This window comes from Periophthalmus magnuspinnatus, chromosome 6, assembly GCF_009829125.3.
Source record: "Periophthalmus magnuspinnatus isolate fPerMag1 chromosome 6, fPerMag1.2.pri, whole genome shotgun sequence".
Lineage (NCBI taxonomy): Eukaryota > Metazoa > Chordata > Actinopteri > Gobiiformes > Gobiidae > Periophthalmus > Periophthalmus magnuspinnatus.
Window position 1 is genome coordinate 25,469,895 of NC_047131.1, and position 26,923 is coordinate 25,496,817.

The following is a 26,923-nucleotide window of genomic DNA, read 5'->3' on the forward strand; positions in this document are numbered from 1 at the left end:
GAGAAAAGAGCTTACGATCTCTTCGATACAGTTGGCACACAGAAGGAACACTGACTTAAGCTCTGTTATCAGGTGTTTTGCATGTCGCAGGAGGAGTTTTTGGATTTGAAAGAAAATGAAGGATGGGAAGAGGACAATGATGAGGAAGATACTGCCACTGCGTTGTCTAATGAGGGACTACCCAAGTTAAAGACCATATGGAAAAAGCTTATTCATGGCGCAGCTAGACTGACTTTAAGCTGTTATACAGAGAGCAACGAGGTGGCAGAGGAAAAAGATGACCCTGATAAGATGTTGATGGAGGACAAAAAATCCCTTGCCAAATTGAGTAGCAGGCAGCAAAGGGCTTTACATGTGCGATATGGACAGAAGAGCATTCTGCATAAACTCTTAGAGCTCACAAATTAAGAGAATTGATCAAAAACTCAGTGAACCTACTTTTTCCATAATGGGTTTTATACTAGCCACTGAAACAAAAAATGTCTAATTAATAAAAAATCAAATAGTCTTTCCTAAGTAGGAGCTAAAATATGATGGGTGCAGGTTTCTTTAGATATTATATGCTGCGATTTTATACTCCTCTTTTTCCTTATTCAAATGTTTGAATGGAACAATGCTTCCTGACCTTTTAAGAAATCAAAACACAAAATACATTGTTTTCTATCTCTTGATTAACATCTAGGCATTGTAACAATGTAACTGCGTTTGTTTGACTGACTATAAAACTATTATTCACAAACTAATTTTGAACATTCCAAAAAGTACTCATAAGTAAAAACAGCCTATGGATCGCTGGTCATGTTTTTAAACTAGTAGTTGTATTACACCAGTAGCATTTAAAAAAAAAATTAAAAAAAATCCAGACTTGCATCTTTGTAAAATATTGAGGAAGTTTGTATTCCGGATCTCAAGCAACTAGTTAAGAGGTTTATAATTTCCCTTCCTAGTTATCCTTTTTCATACTGTAAACATGCACCAAAGCTCAAGATACTGTAAGATTACATGAAATCAAATTTTTGTTAATTCATGTTTAAATTGTTAGAAAAATGTGCTACTTGCATGTAAATTGTCATTTGCAATTGGTATTTGTGAAAAGTCACTATGTTAATACACAAATCAGACAGTTATTATGCATTACCGCAGATATTATCCCACCAAATAAAGTAATAATTAGTTGAACATTCCCCACATTATACTTGAGGTGCAAGTCAAGAGTTTCAAATTATAAAAAGGTAAAACCCAGCCTGGTGTAACTAATGAAAGTGTCAATTCTTGATTTCAAGTAATGTAAGAACAATTATAATGCACTGGATTGCACTTGTATCTCCAGATGAGTCACAAGATGTAATGTAAACACAATGCAGTTTGATTGCTTTATTTCCTGTATGTATGCATACTGCAATTAAGTAGCAAGAACTAAAGGCAAACTAGAAAGGACTACAAAATACAACACATGGACCAATACATTTACAAAACATTCAAAATGTTACAAAATGGGCTGTATTGGTCCTATTGTTCTTCAATTTGGATATTTGTACAAATTGTCAAGATACGATGTCACCATTTTCACTTTTGCACAATTTTACAATGCCAGGGAGAGACTGTTAGAGCCATTTTCAAAGGCTATCCCAGCAATAAATGCTTTTCACCCACACATGACACACCTGGAATAGTCCCCACCCCCTTAGGAGACTAGCACATCTTCCCGTCTCACTCAGGGATAAAAAGGATTTAAATAAAAAGTAGCAGGCAGCTTTTTAAACTTCAATCAACTGCTCAGCCTCTGAAAGAAAAAAAATAAAAAATAAAAAGATCTTTGTGAGAGGGGAGCAAACCAAGGGCTTTGGTAGTGAATGTCAGGATGAATGTAGATGACATGTTTAATGGTCTCCACATATCTACTCTCCTGTTCTCCCTTTTTCCAATATTTACATCAAAGCATCAAAAGTATATTAAACACCATGTCCAAATTTGCTCCATGTCAAGCAGCCCCAAAATACACAAGAAAAAAAAAAATACTTCAGATCGGCACGCAGTAGTCCTCTCATCCCTGTTTGAATGGCTGGTTGCCAGTTTATCCAATGCCAACAGTAAAGAGGGAGGTGTGTATGTGTGTGGTAGGGAATAGGTAAAGGCTGCTGCATCTCTCCCAAGGCCTACAGTGGGGCTGGGGCACAGGCTAGCTGGCACCAGTACCCTCCATCACCTGCTGAGCCTGCTTCTGTCCCATGCAGCACTGGGCCACAGACTGGAACAGCCTGAAAAATCAGGGAGACAACATATGTTATGACCCATCTGAAATAAATGAACATCTCCTGAGTCAAACTACTGTAGTACAAACACATACTTTTCAATCTCAGGGGCACAGTGCACAAAGTCATGGCTCCAGAACTTGAAGGCAGGGTTCTTGATCAGTTCAATGAAGGTAATGAGAAGGCCCCATGGATGGGGTCTGTTCACAATCAGCCTCTCCAACAGAACCCTGAGAAGAAAAAGACATTCAAGTTGCACAATAATCAACAAATGCCTTTTCTACACCAATGTAGAGAAGCATTTCCAACCTGGTAATTTGCTCCTGAATTGCTTCAGTATTGGCTTCAGCAAAGAGGTAAAGCATGGTGCAGCTGAAATAGTGAGTGTGGCTGTTGGGGTAGCGCAGCTGGTTTGCAATTGCATTCAGGAACAAGTAGCGGCCTGCAAGAAAGAAAAACACTAAAGTTAGATTTTATTAGTAAAAGAAGCTTTCTAAACACTTATGTGAAATTTTGATTTATTTTTGTACTGTGCAAATGTCATCTCACCCTCTGTGTCCAGGTCTACAGCTAGGTTCTGAAAGATGTCCATGTGTGCAGAGTGTGTGATGGTGCTCATGGAGGGAGTGCTGCCCTTGTTGTGGATGTGAGCAATCGCTTGTGTGCCCACATACAACACCAGTGCATTGATCAGCTGGATGTTGTAGCGGTTTCCTGGCTCATTGGACACCTGGAAAACAGAAAGCAGGGTATACCTCATTATCCCGGGAAGAAAGTGTCGCCTCACAGAAAACAGTAGAGTGAACCGACACCTGAAACACCACTGGCAAGCACGAGAATCCAAGTAATTTCAATCTATACTTGAAAAGACTAAATGTAAAGTCAGTGCCTTTTAACTGCATGGATGGACTGCAAGTTGCCAATAGTTAGCAAGGCCGTTTTCCACCAAAGATGTCCATGATATTAAATTATACTTTAACAAACCTGCAGGTTGCTGCGCAGCTCAGACAAGAAAGTGACTGGTGACCGCGTTTTCAAATATGAATCCAAATCCTTCTTGAATTGGGAGGGCATGACACCTGTGAAGTTGGTAAGGATTCGAGGAGCAATGTTGATCTCGCTCAGCATATCCACCTGCCATAGAAAAGTACAATTTACTTCTTACTTTTTACCTAAATCAAAAATGGACGACCTAAAGATTATGTATTGACCTTGAGATTGGGTGTGAAAGGATCAGGGAGCCTCATGTTGCGTGGAAAGGCACTGAGTATGAGGTTGCGAAGTTGAATGCAGTTAGGTGGGATGACATCACAGAAACCATAATGGTAGTCACAAAGAAACTCTGGGAAGTCATGCAGCAGGACCAGAAGTACTCGCAGGGTGCCCTAAATGAGATAATAGTACAATAAAGTCTTTGACAATAGCAATGAATGCAACTAGTATACCATTATTTCATTATACAAGGCTGCAGACTTGATCATCAAGTCCTGAAACAGCATTTATAAACCCAACACACCTTGTACAGGATTTGCATAGGTTTGTTGAGCTCAACATTTCTCAGGAATGGGGCCAAGTACTTGAAGAGATCAATCAGCAGCTGTGCATACATAGGCCAACCCTGCAACACAACAAAGCAAATGGTAGATGATTCTACTGAGGATTGCAGGATTTGCACTTCTTGTACTGTCTGGACATACCTTCTGTTGGGGTGTATGTGCTAGCATCCGTGCAATAAAGATGCGATGGGAGATGAGTTCCAGCCAGGCATACACAAATCCTGGAGCTTTGGTGGGCCTCAAGATGTGGAAAGTATTGCTGCAAAGCACAATGTTCTGTAACATTTCTTCAATAGTGTTCACAGTACTACAGAAGAGATCAAACAAATACTAACCAGAAGGCAGTCAGTGTTTGAAAGTTGATGGTCTCCAACACATGTTCAGGAGCATTGAGCTCCAACAGCAGCATGATGAAAATACGGTGGTATGGCAGCTGCTGGAATTCAGTCTGACGCACATCGTGGTCCTGAATCAACACTCCTACTACAATTCCTAGCACCTGGAAACACAAGTGTTCAAATTTAATACATGTCTTTTTTCCAACTGATGATGAATGTGATGCCATGTTTAATACCTTATTGAGGAGGTTGATTTTTGTTACAGTGTTTGTTGCCTCTCCAGAGTGTTTGACCAGAAGGGCTATGAGCCGCACAAAGGCATCCAGGTTATGGTAACACTTTGCTCTGATGATTGCTGCACTGGCTGCTGGGTTGTGCTGCTGTTCAGCCTGTGCCCGGTAGCTTATCTCAACACACATTTCGGTACACAGCCGGAAGAACCTTGTGATCAAGTCATCAGTCTTCAGGATACCCTGCTGGTGCATCTGTAAACAAGCAAATATTTATTCAAAATTATTATTTTTTTATGTAATGTTTTGAGTAAAGATGAGTACCTGGCCAACAAACGCAGAAAAGGCTTTGGTACTGTCCCGGCCAGCAGCAGCAGAGTGGTACAAATTGACCCACTCTCTCAAAAGGTACTCTGCCTTTTCCCTCAGGCCAGGGGGATCATCATATTCTGAAGCCTGGGAAATCCCAGAGTGCATCATGAAGTTTGGTCCACCATGGGCTCGATCAATCATTGCCTCATAGTTGGATCGAACAACATCCATCAGCTGTGGAAGTCTGGGAAAAAAAACAAAACAACTAATGAAGCTCACTTAAATAGGCTTTTTTCTTCACTTTTTGTGTTATTGGAAGAAAATGGAAATCAGTGACTATCATTTTACAAAATAAGAGATAATTCTAATTTGATGGAAGACATCAGCTTAATAAAAACAAAAAGTAGCCTTTTACCCCTCAGGTGCATTGGCCCGTGAGTGTGCACAAATTCTCATTAAAGTCTCGATGGTGTGGAAGAGGTCCGCCTCTGTAACATGGCTCACACTACGTTCATCCACCAGCAGCAGCTTAACCAACTGCATTGCAAAAGCAACTGCCATGTAGTGCATTCCATTCTCCATTGACTGAAAAAAAAGCATGCGTCAATGTTTTGTGATAAATAAAAGGAAAATAAGTCAGATGATACCTGTGCCAGATGCAGGTCATACTGCTGCATATTCACGAGATGGTTTCTTATCAGAAGTTCAACTGCTTCCACATTGTACTTGTACTCATCTCGGCATTCAATAAGACACCTGTGAAGAGAAGTCAGACTGCTTTATGCCTCTCCTTTATATGCAACATTTAAACTCGAGAGCCTTCTTTACCTGGTGATCTGCTTGTTGCACCACTGTGGGCCATAAGCACGTCCGTCCTGCAGTGCTTTAAGCACCAGCAAATGGCACTCTCTGTAGCGTAGCAACAGATCAGCATCGGCACCACTGGTAGCATCTAAAAGACCTTCCACGGCCTTAATCATAAAATTAGGTTAGTTCTAATGCTCCACGTGGTAAATTTATATTTTCCATATAAAAAAAACATACCTTCTGAAGGAGGCCCAGTGCAGCAATTCCATCTCTGGAGTTCCTTGCCAATGCTACAGCTTCAAGCAAACTGCGTAGTGCCGGAGTTAATGGATTCATTGCTAGTGCTGGAGGGATGGCATGAAGATGCTGCTCCAAATCTGCCATGCACTTATCATAGATTTGAGCCACATCATCTGTAGCCCAGGCCTGTTGCTAAAATTTTACAAGGAAAAAAAAATTAATACATCGTCAGTTTAAATTACATGTTACAGAACCCAGCAACACTATAGGAGTATTCAAACAACGTTGCTAGAACATTCAACAAGTCAAGTTGCATAAGAATGAACTAGAATAACAAAACACAAACCTTCATTGGCTGAGCCAAGAAGCCAGTGGGCTGAGAGAGATCATTACTGGGTAGGAACCCTGGAACATTCCTGGCAAACTCTTCATAGACAGCCAGTTGTTTGGGATCCACTCCACCAACCTATGTTGACAAAGTGTTGTTTATTATCAAATAACTTTCAACCATGATGAAATAATGAAGTGATTACTACCTTGAGTCTGATTTGTTCAGGCATGCGTTCAGCCTGATAGGTTAAAACAACAGGATCACAGTAACGCCGCCCTTCTTGACGTGCATGTTTCCTTAGCTCAAACTCCTAAAAATGGCACCACAAATGTTAGTGTTGCTTACAAAGGTAGAATTATAAACAGCGTTATACAATTCTGCCTTCAAGTGGTCTTGTTTTCAGTTTCCTACCGTGGCTAGTCTCTTGTCCATTTCAGGGCCAGCTTTCTCCACAGCAGTTTTCTGAATGAAGCAACACGCCAATTCACAGTTGTCTTGAGCAATCCGTGCTGCAGCTTCTTCCATCATTTCTCTCTGTTGAGGTGTTGGTGCCTGAAAAATAGGGAGCTTGTAATAATTATAAGTCGTAGGCCCTTATGTCTCTCGGCACTTTGCCCTTTTCAACTTGCCCTAAGTCCAGCAGCAAAGTTGTTCTTCAGGTTGGTTGCAATGCTCATGAGCAAAGGTTCACGGCAGGTAATCATGGCCATGCCTGCAGTCAGGTTTCTCATCATGTGGTGAGCGGCCACACGCATGCGGGACTCCTCAGAATCCAGGGCAAAATCCTTCCTGATTATCTGCTCACATGTCGTCATGGCGATTTTGATGGACCGATCAACCACAGGGTGAACCAACTCCTGGACAGCCGCGTTCAAACTGACTGACGAACACACTGCTTGAGCTGAGGGTGAGCTTGCAAGAGGGGAATCTAGAGGGAAGAACATAATTTACAATAATGTATAATAATTGTTTGTCCTAAATTAACATACTAATTGACTTACATTGGCATTTATGTTATGTGTGGAGACAAGCCAGCCAAAGCATACACATTAATGTCATGGTAACTGAATTGAGGGGTCGGAGGCCCTGTGGTGGTGCAGGTTGTAGTGGTGGCAGCTGGGGTTGAGGGTGTTGCTGCAAATGGAACAAAGTCCCCTGTTGGTCACAAAATTTGTTTCAATTACCATAAAATAAAAACATTTCAAAATGGTAAACCTAGTTTACTAGTTCAACAACTCACCTGTGGTTGATACAGGGAGTAGCTCCTCTGGAGGTTTTGCTTCTTTCTTTGGAGCAGAAAGTTGTTCCTCTAAATTCTTCAGTTTTTCTTTATCCTTCAGCAAGTTTCCTGGCTTTAAATCATTGATGTCTAATGACAGATTCTTACAAAGAACCTCAATTTCAAATTTCAGGTTCAGCTGCAGATAGGAGGAAAGTTAAAAGTTAAATATGGAGGGTGAAATTTCAAAATGTGAGATTAACTGACCTTGAGATCATGTTCCTGGTGCAGCTCAGCGAGCACATTCATTATGGCCATGGTCCAGGGGTTTTGAGGCCTAAAAACCTACAACATAACAGGTAAAAAAAACAAAAAACAAAAAACTTTATAAAACATTGATCTTTCAACAAGGTGTATTTGAACTGCACCATTTACTTACCATGCTTCTTAGACTGGATTCCAAAACTTTAGCCACAAATGGTACCACATAAAGCAACTCTTGTTGGCCTTTGACATAGGCTTCCAGTAGAAGAGATTTTAGTTCCAAATCCTAGTATGAAGAAATAATTAGTTATAAGTTATTTGAATGGTGGGGAAACTACTTATTCAACTTACAGTATAGAGTATGGGCTTGTTTTTGGCCAATGTAATCATGCCTAGCCAGTGACCCAAGTTCTTCAGCAAAGAGCGGTCTGAGAAATTGGCTGCTGCCTTATCAGAAGTCAATAGGACCTGATAAAAAAATATATATATATATATTAAAGTGAGAACACAACCCATTACTGTTAAATGAAAACAACAATGACAATGCAATTACCTTTATATTACGATAGGTTTCAGTAAGAACCATCTTCACAAACTCTGGGTTCTTCAGTGTATCAAGAAAGTTGGAGTAAAGACTATGGAAATTAGGCTCAATGCTGACCCGCTTCATCACCAGATACTGTGAAACCCAAGGCATAAACTCTTCCTTTACAGTCTCTTTTAACTCCTCAACCTGAAATACACAACATTTAAATAAGTTACTTCAGTGCTCAATGAGCAGAGTTAGGCTTTTACACATTCTGTGCTCACCTTTTGGGTCATGTTGGACTGTGAAAGGTTGTTGAAGATAAATGCAATCTTTTCCTGTACATTCTCTGGTGGCTCTACAATCCTTTCACTTTGGTCAGTTGCCACAAGCAGGGTGTCAATGTTGGTAGTGTTTATAGAGGGCTGAAAGAAAATACACAGTAAACCAGACCATAACATAAAACATGCACGCTAAATGTATGTAGAACTTACAGGAACATCTTTTTTGAAACTGCTAGAAGTGGGCCTTGTGATGGTGGTGGTCTTGGCTACTGTCGTGGTAGTTGTGGTAGTAGTGACCAGTGTGCTAGTTTGGCCAGGCTGAGGAACTTTGGGGGCACCAGGTGGTTGGGGCTGGGTCTGTGCTTGCACCTGGGCGAGGGCCAGACTACCAGGAGTCGTAATGGAGCCCTGCATCTTCACTGGAGGGTCCCGTGACTGTTGACCATACTCAATATACTGCACACACAGGATACGAGAAAGACAAAGCATAATTACTAGTTGTATAAACAGATTATGTCATAAGTACATTTTAGCAAAAAAAATAAAGAATGGAATCAATAAACTGAAAATTGGATACCTCTTGTAAATGGTGGGGAAACTGCAAGAAGTGGGCAATTGAAGCCAGATGCTGACAATATTGAGGATAGTCCTTTAATCTGCAAATGTGTTCTTATTAGTATGAAAATCCAGACCAAAGTTGCTATAAATCAAGCATTATTCCTACCTGTTTTTAAACCGATCTAAAGCTGCAATTCCAAAATAATACATTTTTGATCCATATGGTTTCCTTAAGGCTTCAAGAACGTATCGCAGTGCCAACCCCAGGGCCATGTAAGTGACCAGCCCCTTCTCAATAATGCCACCAAAAAGGCAAGCAGTAATGTGCAATTCCTTGTCAGGGTACTGCGGGAAGAAGCGGTATTCCTCAAACAAATTACGTAGCATGCAATTGAACACTTCTCGTTCTCGTTTTATGGTTGAATCTTTGAATCTCTGCAACATCTCCAACACCTGTTCAGACATAACAGACAAATGGCAATACAATTTGAATACACATTCATCATTTTACTTTTGAAAGTCTTGTTTATGCAACAATAAAAAAAGAAAATCTGTACATACATCATCAACAGACATTGTAGGGTGAGGTGGGTGGTTGTAGATGCGTTGGAAGTAGCTGTTCGCTTCATCGTCTATTTCCTTACTAAAGTGCTGGTTTGCCTCAGGCCACACCTGAGAAAGGTCAGCTGGACAAAAAAAAAAAAAAAAAAGGACCAAATTAGACTACGGTGATCAAAAAGTATCAACATACTTGACATTACCATGCAATGCATGTGCACAAAGGCAAGTGAGGTTGTCAGCAAAAGCAGACGTGAATGGAAGACTGACCTGCATTTCCTCACAAAAAATTCTAACAACTCAAAATTTCCTAATGTCATTTTGTCATTACTCAAGAATTTTCTGCTATTTGTGAGAAAATGCAGTTGTGAGCAGCGCTGGGCAGGCTCTCAGTCACACCACGACCACCTCCACTTACAGGCCTTGATCTTACTCTGCTGAAACGTTGGTGGATTCAGGCCTGGTGTGCTCATCTTTCTGGTGCTGAAGGGATCTGTGCTAACAGCTGGCATCCCCAAACTGGAGCCTATGCCAGAGCCAATGCCGGAGCCCAGAGGACCTGGCAAACAGGAAGTAGCACACAATTTTTTTTTTTTATTTAAACTTTTTTTTTTATATATAAAATGCATCTTACCAGAATCCATGCCAGGAAGCTGTGATGACAGACTGCCAATACCACCAAATGGGGTACTTGGGTTGGGATTGGACAGCGGTGGGAAGGCCTTTGCTGGAGACTGGGGATTACTAAAAGCTGAACTTAGTGAGGTGGGGAAACCTTGCATGCTTTGAGTGTGAGATGTGGCAGTGCCTCCCAAGCTGAGGGATCCCATTCCAGACAAAGAATCCATCTATGCAGAAGAACATTTGCAAAATAAATGTAAAGTGTAATATAAATTCACAATTTCAGCATTTGATTTATAACTACTTGAACTGGAGAGATGGCATCTAGACTGCTGGTACTTGGAGCACGTGCTTTGTTCATTACCCCAGGAGGCGGCTGTCTGGGTTTATTCATGACATTGCTGCAATTTGCAACCATGGTCAGTATTGTCTCAGACAGTTCTTGGGACACACTCCTGAATGTTCAAAAGAAATTTAGCTTAGAGGAAGTAGTTGACTTGAGTGCAATTCAGATCATAGTTTAAATGACAAACCCAGCACAGGATTGCAGACATGCCAACATAGTAGCCAGTGTTTCAGGGGGTAACTGGGCGCTTTTTGGTTGATCCTTATCTGGGGCCAGACCACCCATAATGGAAGGGCAACGCCTTTTAAGGAATGTTACACATGCCTGGATAAACGGTTCCTGAAAAAGATAATTATTAAATAACAAGACGACCACAATGCCAATGCATTTATCCCTATATTTACCCCGTGCTCTCTGATCTTGTCCGTCAGCCATTTATCAAGTTTGAGGTATTCACGTCGAGAGGCAAGTGCAGCAAGGTCAATAACAAAGGCAAATGGGGTACCATTGAGCAGCATTGATAGAGACTGGGGGGGGGGAATAAAACCAGTTATGCAAAGACTGCCCTTTGTTTACACAATGGAACAGTTGGTCTGTGCCAAACCTTCAGATCTTGTGCCACATCTAGAATACGAGACAGCTTTGCCTGATCATACTGCTCTCCTCTCATGTACCACTCAGCCATCGAATGCATAATAAGTTGTCGGATGGAAGGAGACTGTCCCTAGAAAACAATATAATGTTAAATTGTACCTATTGATAAAGCACTGACAATATTCACACTTACTTGTCCGTGCCAGGCATAGTGCAGGATTATGGCAGAATTGGGGTGATTGCCCAAAAAGATGGGCATCAATGTTGAAATGAGTTCATGCCGAAGCTGATGCCAAGACGTAGAGATCTGCAGCAGTGCCAGCACCAGCATGTCTGGACAATGCTTGATTGGGAAGGTAAACAACTGCTTCACCTGCTCATAGTGGCCCACTTCAGAAAGTCTGAGAAGACTTTCTACAAGATCAAGGCTTTTCCTGCGAAAATATGAGAATTACTGTACATACAGTTCCACTGAATAGAACAAATGTTTTCAAGTACAAGTTATACCAGGTGGCTATTTCTCTATTGTCATCTTCAGGTGGTGCCTTAAGAATGTCGATGGCAACGGTGTGGCATGGATAATCCGCAAAGCAGAACACTTCAGGGCTCATCAGGGAGTGTTGTATGAAGGACAACTGAAGGTGCATATTTAATACTGGTTAAGTAAACAGCTTTTAAAACCTGTAACTCCACAGACAAAGCAGTTTTACCTGTCCCTCGGCATGTTTCCATGGCCGATAGATGAGATCAACAGGGAAGACCTCGAGACCCAATCCCCTCTGAATGCCATACACCACAATATGGAGGCCTTTGCTATCACGAATCAGAAAACCTGGGTGGTCCAATTCGTATGTAACCTCTTTGAAGTTTAGTTTGGGATTCTAAAGCAGGAAAAATAGGAGTAAGTACATTAAAAAGGCATTGAACCCAATTTTAATTTTACCTACACTAGGTCACAAACTGCCTTAGACGTACAAGCTAACCAAAAGTGTCCCTGATCTGTTACCCACCTAGTACTATCAAAAACTGAGAAAAAAAAATTGTGCAAGTATCACACACAAGAGTCAAATGGACTTGTGTATAGGAGCTCCACTAACAAAAATAAGAATCAAAAACATGTCATGATTCATTTGCTTTTGCATATTAGTTCTACCATTGCCACTCATTCAGGAACATCAGGACATCCATAATCTATATTATTGTCAAGGGTTTTTTTTTACAAGATAAAATACAATCACATACCACTTCTTTGACAACGTCAATCAGAACCTCAACATTCCACGTATGTGCCTGAGAACCATCATTCTTGTCTTTCCCATCACTCCAGATACCGCCTCCTGGAGCAGAGATTGACTGCAAAAAATGTGTACATTTAACTGGGTTTTAAAATTTACTGTACATTTAGGTTTCCTAATGGTGACGCAAAGTACTTAATAAATTGTTACCAAGCAAAAGGCTCACCTGTAAGGGAATTCCATCAGTAAGACCAGAATGGGTGCGGGCCATCATGCCTAAAACCCTCGCCACCTGGCTTGCTGTCACTTCTCTGACCCCATACTGGAGGATTATGTTTCTGCACTCATCCACACTGGGAGACAAAACAAAGCAGAATGCAGGTTGTCAAGCACGGATACTGACAAAGGGATACATAAAAATGCTTTTGCACAAGAAGGATTCCCTTTGCTATTGTTAAAATCTAAACATACCTGGCACAGAAGCCATAGCCCACTTCTTGCATAAATTCTGCAAGCGAATTTTCCATCATGGTCTTGGCTAACTCCCCCGAGTCTGGCAAGATTCTGTCCATGAGAATGTCCCGTTTTTCAGGGTATAACAGTGGTGCGAGCACCACAGGGCAGCGCTCCTGGGGGAAATCTAAAACAAAAATCAATATAAAATGCATGAAGGGCAAAGACATCTCGTTTTACTGAACTTCTAGGATAATGGCAACCTGCAAGTATACCTCGGCAAAGAGTTTTGAGGAAGGCGTCAATTTGCTCTTGCCCTACTCCACTGGCTCCCTTCTGACCGAACAGCAGATGGGAGAGCAGTAGGTGCAGGACCTCTATAGCAATGTCTTGGAAGCCACCTTCCTGGTTTCCTCCTAGATCAGCGTCAACGTAAGATCGCAGGAGGTCTGGAAGTTTCTGCTTGATGAATTGTGCAGCTAAGAAAAGGAGGGAAAAAAACACTAATAAAAACGTGATCTCCTTCAATTTTCCAGGGATAGGCAAAGACAATTGTTTTGAATGTGTATCCGTGATGATTTAATAGTTTCCTCAATATATCGTGTTGACATTTTTTCTACATCTATCTGAGGAAGACAACAATTGTGTAAGGTGTATTAAATGAGGTAAAAAATAACTTTAGAAATCACTGACTACTTTTATCAAGTGCCATTATATCCATTTTTTTATTGTAAAGAGACTTTATGGATAACTATCCAACTGTTCCAAATAAGATCTGAACACTAGAAAAAAGTCAAGAAAACCTACCAAACGCACGAAGATCTACGTTGCTGGAGTTAAGCAAAGCAAGCCCAAAAATAACCTGAGGGAAAAAATAAAAAATAAATAAATATGTAATTCATATTTTGTTTTAAAGCTTTATTACAATTGTACCTCCTGAACCTTGCTGAGCTTGAGAACTTTACTCAGTTGAGTAAATAAATGGGCTGATGGCTTCAAACTCTGAAAAAAAGATGATAAAATTTAATATACTTTGATATAAAAAGAATATTTTAATGCCATTACTTCTTAGGAAAATAACTTAATAGGAAGGCCATTCCAATAAACCACACAAGGGAGATAAATGTACTACTGACCTTCTGGTAGTGTAGGGGATTGTCAATGGCGTAACACAAAGTTGAGATGAAGTTTGGCTTTGATATCAGCGACACACACTCCTGGATCAGAAACTGTGTCTTGGGCAAGTTAAAAATCAAAGAAAGAGACAAAGTAGAGAAAACAGGCAGGTGAAGATCAAGGCCAGTTGTGATACAAATGTTATGTGTAGGTATTCAATTAGTAAAATAAGTTATATGCAGTAAAAAAATAAAATAAAATCAATCACCATTTAGTAATATATCCATTGTGTTAAGACGGCAGTTATTACCTGGTGAAAGTCTTTGCCACTGCTTTTACCATCGCCACTGAAATCCACATGGGAGAAGAGACAGCGTAAGAGATGCCTGTCTGCCTCAGGTCCGTGACGATTTACAATCTAAAAATGAATTAAATTAGTAAAGCGGGAGTGTAACATTAAGTCAGTATATGAGTTGGTCTTCTACTCACATGCTGTATTTCCTGCTGGCTGGCTTTGTAGTTTTTCTTTGTTAAATTGTCCACCAGGTAGCTGATTTGAGACAAAGCCAGCGAGAGCGAGTCAAGATTCATTGCTGGTTGGGGCGGAAGCAGGCGGCCGAGCACGGCGCAAAATCACCATTATTCCCCTTTGGTCACTTCAGTGATAGGTTACTTCTGCTCCCCCCCCCCAAAGGTTTGAAAAAGATTTGGCTTCCAAATGGGCTCTTCTATCAGTTGGCCAGTTCTTCAGTCCTTCAGTTTAAAACCAGGTTCAGCATCTGGATGGAATAAGCAGAATATACTTTATTATGAATTATATTACTCCTACTACTTCTACCCACAACTTGAGATGGCTGTATTTAAAACTTTGACGTTTTTAAACAAGTTTGATTGCCGGATTTAAAACAAAAACACTGTCAACCCAAAGGAGGCCAGTGCTTTCAGACATAACAGTAACCTTCATGTACATGAAAGGAAATTATATGTCTAATTAGGTATGATAAATTAAACAATTTTATTACTTAATGAAACAGTGAAAAACATTCAAACATCATAAGTAATAATAATAAATAAACACGATGCTTCGGTGTCTCTACATACTGCATTTAACGTTAGCTAGAATCGATCATGAAAAAGCTAAATTGTTGCGAGGGCTAAAGCTAATATAGCTTAGCTACATGAGACGCTTTCAACCCACGGTAGTATGTAAAAACAAACCTAAGTAGTCTTGATAGGATACTTAACAAAAGTACGCAATTAAGACATATTTGATGACCCCGCACGATAAATACGCTCCTGGGACGGCCCAGCTAACCACATCGAGGTTTGCTAAAGCTACCAGCGCGATCTTGTTAGCAAAGCGCTCGTTAGCATTAGCTCTTTTCTATGAACACCGACTAGTTTATGGAGCCGTTTACGTCCAAACAGGGAGCTTATGCACTGCACTCTGGCAAGTAAATATTGGAATCATAACCACAGGGCACATTAAGCTGCCCGTGCACCATGAGAAATCTCAATATTGCAGTTTTTGTTTCTTGATGCGGCCAGAATGACAGCTGCTTTTCAGCAATTAGCCCGATTCAGATTGCGAGCTAACGGTTGGCTTGCATTTAGACCTTAGTGGGGTGCGTCAGGGAATGTAAAACGGCAGATATGAACTAGCGGACATGTAGCAAGTCTCACCGTGCATATGATGAAGTTAGTTAAATATTCATTTCTTCTTGTTTCACTGAACCAACTTCATGAAATGAACGACCGCTGTGGCTCCAGCTCAAAATGATTTTCAAAATAAAATGGCGACTGTCTCAACCGCGTCCCCGAGGCGCGTTCACGATTGCAGCCGCGTGCTGGAGCTCAAATCATGCCGACAGCAAACGTCGCCCTAAGTGTTTATTAACACAGACCTAAAGCATCCAGGCATGCTGTATATTTGAACTAGATATTTTAATAATATGCAGACTACACGTGCAACTGTCACTCAAACGTGTAGTTATAAAACCTCCAATTAAAACTGCTGTCTATAAGAAATAACAAATGTGCTACTCTATCGTGGATTTATTTCAATAAATCTATGGCTTGTGGCTCCACACAATTTAATGCCCAGTCGGCGCCATGTCACTGCTGGAAAATCATCATGAAGTTATGCGCGAACAAGTAATACAATTTGCGCACCATGGGGACCTCACCCGAATGTGTACTTTTTCGTCTTACATGTGCTAGGCTTCATTCACTTCTCATTTAAATGATGGCGCTTCCCTAGAAATATAGTAGTGGATGTCGGGAAATAAAGAGAGGACCTTTTAATACTAATCAAACGTTTTCGTGTTTGAATCACCTAACCAGTAGAGGGCAGCAATGAAACAAACCTGCCGGAAACCAAGAAGAAACAGACACTTTCTTCTGATTTGCTTCTCGTGCTCCAGCGCGACTATTCTGCAAGAATAATTCAGTTTACGGACAAACAAACAAAAAAAAAGAAAATCGGCTATTGAAAACCCGAAAATTGCTCACTTTACGAAAATGTCTAAAACCTGGTCACATCCACTTCCTCGCCGATCCCCGGGCAGGTAATTGCAACATTAGTTATTTGCACAAATAGCATTAGCTAGGCTAAATTGCGAACCCATTGACTGTGTATAAAGAGAGTGCACCCTAAAATGTTATATAGTAAATATTTAGATGGTCATGCCAGCGACGCATGCAGTAAAAAATCCACGCTGGTACAAATCTATATTAAACGTGTTGATTTTGAATTCTGTTACAGTTTTCACGCAAGTCGAGCTCTCAGAAGATCAGCGCCATACAACAGCAAAGAGGATCGCGCCGATGATCTCAAACATGGCTTGGATAGGTGAGCTAGGAGTTGTGTTTTTTCCTGAGAATGCTACGGAAAAACATTTGGGACCAAATATTGACAACTAAATTGGACGTGTTTCTTTCTTTTGCTTTTATCATTTCCAGATATGAAGAGCTTGATAAATCACAAACATACCCATCTGTAAATTACGAAGGGTATTCAGGTCAAGAACAAGGTAGGTGTTTTAAAATTTTTTTTTTCTTTAATGTTTGTTTTTCTGTCTCTAATGTATTTACTTTGTGGCCTATCCAGCAACAAAGATTGCCATACCTTCTGGTAAAGTGGAGGGCACCCCATCAGATAGGCGCAAGGCCTTGTATCAGAAATTCTACAAACAGTTACAAGAGGAAAGGAAACCAGCAGATTGTGTGATCCTTTCTGTCACCAACGAAAGCCCGTGAGTAATTTAAAGGCAATCTGGCCCATGCCAAGTCTATCTTTACAGTTTAGTTACAAATCCCAAATTGTATTTTGGAGAAAAAAAAACTTTCATAGCCAATGAATTCCATTGGCCTTTAATCACACAATAATTATCTCCATCTCTGTGGTTCTTACAATCAAATGACTAAAATCAGAAATTTCACACCATATTATATGTATATTGTCCTTTTGTTAAAGCTTATACTGTATTCCATGACAGCAAGTTGTAATACTCTTACGGTCAGCCTTTTCACCCACCAATGTCAAATGTACCTTACAATGACCTTTTTAATATTAATCAAGTTGGTATTACATTTTTGTTCACATTGTTGATGTTAAATGTTAAGCAAAGTTGCACCATTTGTTCTTAAAAAGACACATTGTTTAATTAGTTGTGGGCAAAGTCTATTTCACACATCATACAATATGAAAAAAAAAAAAAAAAATCACTATTAAATAAGACCTTTTAGAATAAACCTTTTTCAGGAATGTCAGTCAAGCATCCTAATACGTGATCATGGAAGTTCTCTTCCCGCCCTGATGCGAATGCAAAAGTAACACAGAAATAGACTGACAATTATCCCAAAGGCCTATTTATAAAATAATGAATACAACAGTGCTTCACACATCTTGACACTATTGCCACTGAATCCTAAAAGTGTAAATATTGCACTTTGCAATGTAAGCAAAGATAACACATTTTAAGTCAAGAATTTGGATTGATAAAAAAAAAGAGATGGATGATCTTCAGGGATTATTCATAATAAAGGTATGTATATATATATATATATATATATATATATATATATATATATATATATATATATATATATATATTCCATAGAACAAAAACAAATGTTTCTTCTTATTGTCTTTATGGGAAATATAAATAAAACATTTGATTAAACTCTCTTCTGTTCAAATAGAGAAGTTAGTGAAGTGTATGGCACAATTAATGCTCCGGAGTAGTGACATGTGCGCATTGGACTGTGAATGTCATATTAAAAATTTCGTAATATTGCTGCATCCCTAATAATATATTTTTGCTCACTGTCTTGTGAGTGTACGGTAGGTATAGCACATTAGTCTTATAAAACTTAAGTTTGGAGCTCTGCTGTACATATTATATTATTCTAACCATGGTGTGCCACAGTGCCACTTTCATTGTACAGGAAATCCAGGGCTCGGGCTTGACAGACCCATTTTAGCCACCTATGTTGCTTCGTTGTATAATACCCCTTAGGTTGGCTAGGTAAGTATGTAATTTCAATAATCAATATACTTTTATTTATTAGTTAAAGGCAATTTAACTATAATTTATAAATGTGTATTATTAAGAAAATATAAAAACCTCTTTAAAAATGCAGCAGAAATATTGTCATTACAATATTATATTTGAAAGCTTAACAATTTTTGCATTTGTTAAGGTCACCTTGTCATAACTGTTTTACTTTTACACAGTTCCAGCTAATCTGGAAATCATTTATCCTCAGTTTTAAGTCATGTCATTGACAAAAAACTGAAAACTGAATGGGATTCTCAAATTTAGGCCCAGTGTACTAGTAATTGAACATTGAAATATATATTCATACTTTTTAAATTACAATTTTATCTGAACTGGACATGCATTTGTCCATTGTAGAATTAGAATTAAATTAACATTTTTGTTTTACATCCCCACCCTCCCTAAAGCAGAAACCACAAATTGAAATACTTACATTGCTAAAATTATTAAAGGAAGATGTTGTATTTTAAAAGCAAATTTAATTCACGCTGCCAATAACCATTTTTTATTTTATGTCCAGCCCTCCAATAATCCTACATCAGTACTGCCCAGCTGTGAATGAGCTAATGCTGCTCATGCTACCAGTACTTACTCCACCCAAATAAAAAATCCTAACCCTCTTTAAAGGGGAAAGTGGCTAATGGCTTGAACCTGTAAATAATTTAGTGTTTTGTGATTCATTGTCTCGCCCCTAGTCTATTATCACATACATTTTTTATTTTTATTTTTATAAATGATAAGCAGCTGAAACTTGACCCCCTCAGCTACTTCACTGACCACTTCAATACTCTAGACATTTAACAGCCTTAGTGTGACTTGCATTGATATTTTCCTTTTATTCTTTGAGGCAGAATACTTCAATTGTTTATTGGCAGACTAGAACTACAGTAAAGTGGTATTTCAAGTAGTTGTGCACAGCACATATATACTCCCTCATTAATGCAAACAATAGCTAAAAGACACGTTATACGTAACGTTATACGTAACGTTATACGTAACGTTATACGTAACGTTATACGTAACGTTATACGTAACGTTATACGTAACGTTATACGTAACGTTATACGTAACGTTATACGTAACGTTATACGTAACGTTATACGTAACGTTATACGTAACGTTATACGTAACGTTAGACCATACACATCAAAGAATACTCGCATTGCAGAACACAAGCACAATACACGTTCTCTCGTCTGTTCAGTTGAAAAATATGTTAACAAAATGTTTCTCTTCCTCTCAAAGGGAATACTCCATATCACTAGGGCAAAGCTTGCAGGAGCGCGGCCTGTATGTGGAAATGCTCTACCTTCACGCGGAGTCGGGTCTGACCCGTGCCTTACAGGACATCCGAGCTGATGGCTCTCCCTTATGTATTCTCTTGGAGCAGACAAACATAGCACTGTGCTCCTGCACAGTTATCATATTTGCACAGTCTCTCAAAAGTAAGTGTTCCCACCAAGAAGAATTGATAACTTTTTGATAAAATGTACATTTTTATTAACCAAAAAAAAGTTACTTTGAAAAAGTAATTGGTTATCAATTAGTAGTTAAAAATGTAATGTATTACACTACTTAACATAATTACATTACTTTGGGATTATCTCATTTATAATATTGTACACATGAATATATGCTTTTATGTATAAATAAATAAATAAATAAAAAATAAAATAAAATAAATGTTTTATTAAAGACATTTAAATAAAGATGAACAATAAATGGCATCACATCAACAATAGAAATGGGTAACATCTGCGCAACGCTGCTAAAGCAGCTTATGTCTGCCTTTGAGGTGGTGACCTTACAGTAGTCCTACCAGTGGGTAACTAAGTATTATTTTGGTAACTATTTTCACAGTAATGCATTGCACAACTTCGTTACTTAAATGTAATTGAATTACAGTAACTAAGTTACACCCACCTAATCTCCTAAAATAGTAAACAGGGTGTGTGGTCATGGCAGCTGACAAAATGTCTTAAAGACTAAAATACAAATTTATTTATTTATGTAATACATAACACATTTAACACATTGTTAATTATTTATTTATTGAATATAATGCAGCAGTCACAAGACTAAAATAAAATGCATCAATCACAAGACTAAAATAAAATCAACTAGAATAGATGTTCTTTTTCCCCTTGGGGAAATTGTTTTTCAGCGATTTCACTTGACACACATCATTTAAAACATTCAAACAAGTGAAAATACATTGCAGTTTTAAAATACCACAAAAACATTTTCAGATTAAACTGTATTTAATTATTATAGGCTTTCTATTGATATCATTTACTTTCATTTATATATTCAACATTTATGATCAAAATAATACATTGAATCTGAACCCCATACTACAACACAAATGAATGCCCTTTTGCTTGAGTAGTGGTGATGGGTATGTAGTTATACTTACAGACTGACGGCTAAGATAAGACACCGGTAGATTTCCAGTTTGTATCCAACCTCTCATAAAAAAATAAATACAATTAAATAAAGAAACAAAACACCTTGGCGAGCCTTGATGCAAATGAATAAAAAAAAAAAAAACTACAATATTGTAATTATTGACAAATATCGTCATCTATTGCTCAGAGATCTGAGTCCAACTTAACTGAAGTGTAAAAGCTGTACAGTGTAACCAAAATGCATATAAATATAGGCTAATTAACTAATTTGAGTACATTTATTATTGTTGCAAAAATGTATTGCAGACACAGACAGATACATTTGTTTTCAGATTTAAAACATAAACTCACCTGAGTTGTATGTTACAAGCAAAATAGGTAATCAATAAATATTTTAGCATTTAGGCAATGATGAGAGGGTCTGACCTTTACCCCTTAATGCACTTTTGGTGTACTGTAATAACTGCTTTGGGTTTTATTGATGGATTTTGACTATCTGTCACACTTTGCACACTTTGCCAAAGGGCCTTCTATAGATTGCCTAGGCATTGCATAGAATGCTAAGGCAAAATGGATAATGACACATACATTAATTTTCTACTTTGCCTAAAAACACAACACATTGTATAGCATTTCTGGATCATCAACATTGCCAAAATACATGCCTTTTGTTCTGAACATATTACAAGCCATTTAGTCTTAATAGTCAAGACAAAAGCCATTGGCCCTCATTTACTAACATTGCGGTGAAAAGGGTGTATATTTTGGTGTATATTTTAGTATATGGAACAGCGCGTGTGGTATTTATCCGATCCAGCACTATGTTCGTGTATGTGATATTGCAGAAAAACAAATCTTGACCCCCAAAATATCCTATATTTATATAATATAATTAATATAATATAATATAGAAATTGAATATTTATAGATTTAAGATTTTATTTTAGCTATTTATTAATTCAATTTACAAATCACTATAATGGCTTCTCCTGAACTAGCAGAGAGCAGTTCTGGTTCGAGGGGCGGTGCCAGACATTTTTGGTTGGAGAATGTGCTAACTTTGTCAATGTGGGTGTTCACTTCAGAACTGAAGAAGCGGCTTGGATGAGCAGTGAAACTTCACTCCTACAACTTTTTGTCCAGTTGACAGATTTAACTTTTGTCTTTTACTTTGGATCAGACCTGGATGACTGAGGGATTACACAGACACTTAAAAAGTTATTTTAGAGCCTTTTTAACAATGGAGTGTACCCTTGTAATCTCATTTTGAATACTGTGTTTGCCATTGGGACCTTTTTTGTTGAAATTGGATGTGGTATGAAAATGGGGTAAAAATTCTCAATTCTCACTTTCTGAGATTTGATCAGGATCAGTCCTGGGCTGTCCTCTGGACTCAGTGCAGGAGGTGGGGGACAGGAGGGTCCTGGCTAAGGTAATTTCTATGCTGGGCCATGAGTCTCACCCCCTGCAGGACGTCTGCCCTCGAGAGCAGCTTCAGTGACAGACTGATTCACCCTCGCTGCGTGAAGGAGAGGTTTCGCAGGTCTTTCCTTCCTGCTGCTGTCAGATTGTACAATGAACACTGTTAACACTGAACATGTGTTATTCAACCATACCTATGTGCAATACTCAAGTCACTTTACGAAGATGTTATATTAGAGTATATTTTAGTTTATTTTTAAGTCTATTTTTTAAATTATTTTAAGCTATTTATCTATTATCTTGTTTTATTGCATGTACCATTTTCCTTCTGTTCTTAATTGTGCGGTGCAATACTGGAATTTCCCCACTGTGGGACTAATAAAGGCATATCTTATCTTATCTTAAAATCTATGGGGGAACATTGGTCATTCTTGGGAAGGCTTGTACCCTCTCAAGCCTTCTTCTGGCGCTGCCTCTGTCTGGTTCAGGCTAAACTCGGATGAGTTGGAGCAAGAAGTGGTGTTGTGTGCCTCAACCTGAGCAGCGCTTCCACCGAGAAGAACCAAGTGTGCGGAGGACGAGCTGCTCAGAACAAGATATAACAAACCATTCTAGGTGCTTTGCTCTACCTTGGAACCAACCGGACCCCTGGGCACAGAGGACTGGACAGCCAACCTGCCCAGACCTAGTCCACTGCGCAATGGACTTTCCTCTCACGGAACCAGCGCACAGATGACGCCACCACTCAGAACAAGATCTGACTTACCAGACAGGATCCGCGCTATGGTCCAGATGCTTGGACTTTGGAACCAAGCTCGTGAGTGTGGAACAGGACCGCTGGGACCCAGACCACTCTGAACTGGTCTTACTCTCCCCATCTGGAACCAGCACACGAAGGATGGAGCCACCTGACGAGCCCATCTGGACCAGAGTGCACTCCACTGCAGCCTCGGTTTCGTCAGAATGCGGGTTCTGCACGGGGATGGCACTGTAGGACTGAATCCCCAGGCCCGTCCAGATCGGAGAGACAGTGCGCTATTGTGAGTGCTTCAGTGTCTTTACCGCTGTTGACTGCTGCTGTTATTCAAATTCAGTGCTTCTGCTTCAGGCTGATGCGTAGCGAGTTGTGCCAGAAGTTACGCATGCTGTGGTTTTATATTTAAATGAGCTCATGATGATAACTTATGATTCATTTAATTTAAAAAGCGTAGCGTGAACAATAGTAAACTAGCAAAAAACTGATTGCCAAACTAAAAAAAAAAAAAAAGCCAAACTTAAAAAAAATAAATAAATAACTTAACTGATTATAAAAACAAACAGATCAAGGGGCAGTATGTTTCATGCAGTTAAGTTGTTTTTCTGCATTTGTTTGAAAGCGGTGGTATGCCACCTCAGACCTGCCGTACAATTTGCGTACCATGCCATCTTGTCAATTTTGATAAATCCTGCAGAGCGCTTCATTTTGGTCATACACCAAATATACACAACAATTTCTCTGTACAGAATTTTCGTAAATGAGGGCCATTGTGTTGTACAACTTGTTGGCATGTTTATTCTAATCACCACTCACAACCAAGAAGTAACCTTTCCATATTGCTTTATAGTCCATCGCAACATGCCCAAAGATCAGGCTTTGGACTTTGTTGTAGCAGAATACAATCAAGGCCTCGCAGAAGAGCGGCCCTCAAAGGATCCTGCCGACATTGCAGCAGAGACCTCCCAAATGCTGGATGATTATTTGGACAGAGAAAAACGCAATCACCACTATGTTCCTTCTGACGTGCGCCGCCTCCTCATGTTCTTAGCAGAAGGGGTCCATCTCTACCCAGAAGAGCTAGACACCCTCTCAGAGTATGTTCTGTCCAGGCAGGAGCAAGCAGGTGAGACATGTTTTGCAAAACTTTTTTTTTTCTCATTTAATCTTCTTTTCTGTCTTTAGGTAAAACTAAGGGCGAGGTAGGCAGTTTGCTACCTGCTGGATTGGGTAAACCGCCACCTTTGTTGCCCACACCTATCCCCTCTCAACCTCAGCTGGGCCACCCTTCTCGCGCTTTACCAGGTTACCATTAAATCCTATACCACAGTGGTTCTCAACTGGTATGACTTCAAGACCCACCATTTTTGTTTTTTGTTTTTTTTTCTAGTTTTTACCATGCATATTGGGACAGAAATGGTCAAGAAATAGATTGCACTTCTTTGTACATTAGGCATTAGGCTTTTTAAGAATGAACCTCTGAGCTCTGAAAGCACATCTGCATTTGTGTTCCGCATAAAACATGTACCTCTGACAAAGGGCCGCTTGCCCCTCATCTGTGTTGCTCCTTGCATTGAACAAGACCAACTGCCCAGTCCGCAGGACTATCCAGGATGGTCCCCCATTCAGATATGTCTGGGAAAAGAGGAGGGCAAGTGGGAATATTCTTTCTGTCTTTCTGAGATCATGCAGCTTTTAACAATCTAGAAATGGAGGAACCTGCACATTGCACGACCTACAATGTACGGTTCTTTTGTCTATGCATTGTTATTTCAATTCTAAAACTACAAAACTTTACTTTCTCTCCATGGTCTCATGACACAGTGAAAACGACTCTGCAACCCACTTTTGGGTCGCAACCCTTGTTGAGGGCCACTGCTGTTACAGCCAGAAATTTAGCTTTGATGGGGACTGCAACACTCTTAACAAATTGGACTCTGATTCTTTTTTATGTTTAGTCCTACAAGGGAACCCTCCTCCACTGATGTCCAAGCCTACATTTGGATCCCTACCTGGACACATGTCTGCACCCCGTGCCCCTCTGTTAGACACACCCCGATACCCTCGAGGACCTCCACGCAGATTAGGGCCTCCAGTACCTAGAATGGGATCCCGACCAGCTCTTCTCCCTCGCCCAGGTGATTTTACATAGCCTGTTTGGTAAATTTACAATAGTGTAAATTGTGAATCAAATAACCTTTTTCTTTGTTCTTTATGTAGGTGGACCACTTTTACCACGACCAAGGGCCCCCCTTCTGTAATAAAAAAAACCTGTCCACTTTATAAAGTTATCATTTTAAAAAATTGGAAGTAGATTCGTATTGTCTCAAGAGTGGGTAGTTTCTTTTAAAATGTGTGTTTATTTTTCCATTTTTATTATTTCAGCCACACATTGTGGAGGCTTTAGTTGATGTCATACAGGTAGTGATTATACTCACTAACAGTAACAGTAAATAAACAGTAGAATGAAACACTGAATTAGCTGTATTTTTAAATAATTAATTTTACTTACTAAATGTTTTTCATGCTTGTAAATGTGAGTGTGAGAGAGTGAAAGAAATAAAAAAATAAAAAATAAATTGGAGAGAGAGAGATTGTTTGGTTAAAATGTGTACCTGGAATCTGAAGATGTTTAGGATAAGGAACGGGGGTTGGTATTTGACAGTAGAAACTTTACTCCTAAAGATTTGGCAGTTGTGCTACATTCTTCATTTTGGGGCTTTATGCTGCTTGTGGCCACATGGTGGTACTATTAAGCAGCTATCAGAATCAGAATCCTTTTATTGCCATCATTTGTGAACACCAGTTAACTATAGTGGCTAGTCAACCGTTTCGAATTTAGAAGCTTGATTCGTTTTGTTTTTTTTCTGTAGTAATGCAGTGTTTTAAAGTGTAAATCATTTGTAGATGCTTCCTAACCCTTAAAAGTTAGACCCCTGAATCTTTAAAGGAAGAATTCTACTCCCTATTTTATAATCTGTAATGTTGCATATATGTCACCATAAACCATATTATGTAGCCCCTTTTTGGAGTTAAAGGTTGTAAAATGTTCTAGAGGTGAGCAAAATGTAAAGTTAAAGTAACAGTCTGAATAATGTGACTTATGTCACGTTGGGGTTTTGAAGTCTAAAGGCCTGGATTGTTACAGCGATCCTCATTTCATTTGTTTTCTATGAATTTGTTGAAGATTGTGTGTACACCAGATTATGACAAGAAACTTGTTATGAAGGCCTAAGTGTTGGAACACTGAAATGGCTCAACTTTACTTGAATATTATATGAACATCTAGAAAAATGCATTTTTTGGCACCTGTTCACATGCAAAAATGCAATCTTTGAAATGTTATATTTATGTGTGTACAGCAACTTTATGGTCTCATAAAGTCAAGTGTTCCCAAATCTTTTGAGCCAGGACTTAACAAAGTACAACAACCACAACAGTAAAGACTTCAAGTGTCAAAACTAGATGAATTAGATTTAATCTGACTGTGTTTAATATGAATAGTGAATAGTTTTAACCAAAGAAGTGACTTTCATAGTTCTAAAATCATATTTTGAAATCATATGTGACCTTCAGCTAAGTGCCGAGTCACGACCCAAACAGATGGAGAGCTGAAGGTGACCATATTAGAGGCTAAATTAATTATTATTAATAAGCAATTTAAATTCAAGCTATTCTCCTAAAAGGTAAAGCTAAACCCTAAAACCCTTTTTTATTGTCTCATCATTCAGAAAGTTTTATTTCATAAAGCTGGTCACTACAAAATGTTGAATGGTCATGATGTCAATGATCATGAGTAATTGTAAATTTGTAATTGTAACACTAATTCATAAAAAAAAAAAAAAAACTAGGTTCTGCAAGAGCCATTTTTTTACACCACCAACATTGAAAAGAGTAACCTTTATGAGCATTGGCCATTTTGGAAAAGAATATAAAA

At 39.1% G+C, this 26,923-nt stretch overlaps 3 protein-coding genes across 5 annotated transcripts in view; 2 read left to right on the forward strand and 1 right to left on the reverse strand.

The window, feature by feature from the left end:
- The window catches only part of setd6 (SET domain containing 6, protein lysine methyltransferase), a 56,621-nt gene that overhangs the window by 2,481 nt on the left and 27,217 nt on the right, over positions 1-26,923 (forward strand). The window contains exon 9 of one of the 3 annotated variants that reach the window (XM_055222433.1): positions 73-1,181. In XM_055222433.1, the coding sequence (XP_055078408.1) occupies positions 73-408 (336 nt within the window). In that variant the 3' untranslated portion in view covers positions 409-1,181. Of the gene's footprint in view, positions 1-72; positions 1,182-26,923 lie in introns of those variants that run through there. The other 2 variants (XM_055222434.1, XM_055222435.1) reach the window with 2 other exon arrangements.
- Positions 1,360-15,666, reverse strand: cnot1 (CCR4-NOT transcription complex, subunit 1). The gene is given in 50 exon segments (XM_033967873.2): positions 1,360-2,258; positions 2,348-2,482; positions 2,562-2,694; positions 2,802-2,982; positions 3,237-3,386; positions 3,464-3,637; positions 3,769-3,870; positions 3,950-4,067; positions 4,144-4,307; positions 4,383-4,631; positions 4,701-4,932; positions 5,104-5,273; positions 5,336-5,444; positions 5,517-5,659; positions 5,733-5,927; positions 6,082-6,201; positions 6,272-6,376; positions 6,478-6,618; positions 6,696-6,938; positions 6,941-6,994; positions 7,052-7,221; positions 7,307-7,484; positions 7,553-7,630; positions 7,725-7,835; positions 7,901-8,017; positions 8,103-8,282; positions 8,360-8,500; positions 8,570-8,815; positions 8,937-9,015; positions 9,084-9,370; positions 9,479-9,603; positions 9,909-10,034; positions 10,110-10,323; positions 10,401-10,551; positions 10,630-10,781; positions 10,847-10,969; positions 11,047-11,166; positions 11,230-11,470; positions 11,544-11,671; positions 11,747-11,917; positions 12,279-12,389; positions 12,498-12,624; positions 12,743-12,911; positions 13,000-13,203; positions 13,532-13,586; positions 13,658-13,726; positions 13,861-13,959; positions 14,151-14,258; positions 14,330-14,619; positions 15,524-15,666. Coding segments are annotated over 49 exon segments (7,179 nt in total). The 5' UTR covers positions 14,432-14,619; positions 15,524-15,666; the 3' UTR covers positions 1,360-2,179.
- Positions 16,234-25,539, forward strand: si:ch211-216l23.2 (uncharacterized protein LOC565061 homolog). The gene is made up of 9 exons (XM_033968602.2): positions 16,234-16,407; positions 16,605-16,691; positions 16,802-16,872; positions 16,950-17,094; positions 19,648-19,847; positions 23,837-24,112; positions 24,172-24,291; positions 24,945-25,124; positions 25,207-25,539. Exons 1-9 carry the CDS (start codon positions 16,361-16,363, stop codon positions 25,245-25,247), a joined length of 1,167 nt encoding a protein of 388 aa, XP_033824493.1. The 5' UTR covers positions 16,234-16,360; the 3' UTR covers positions 25,248-25,539.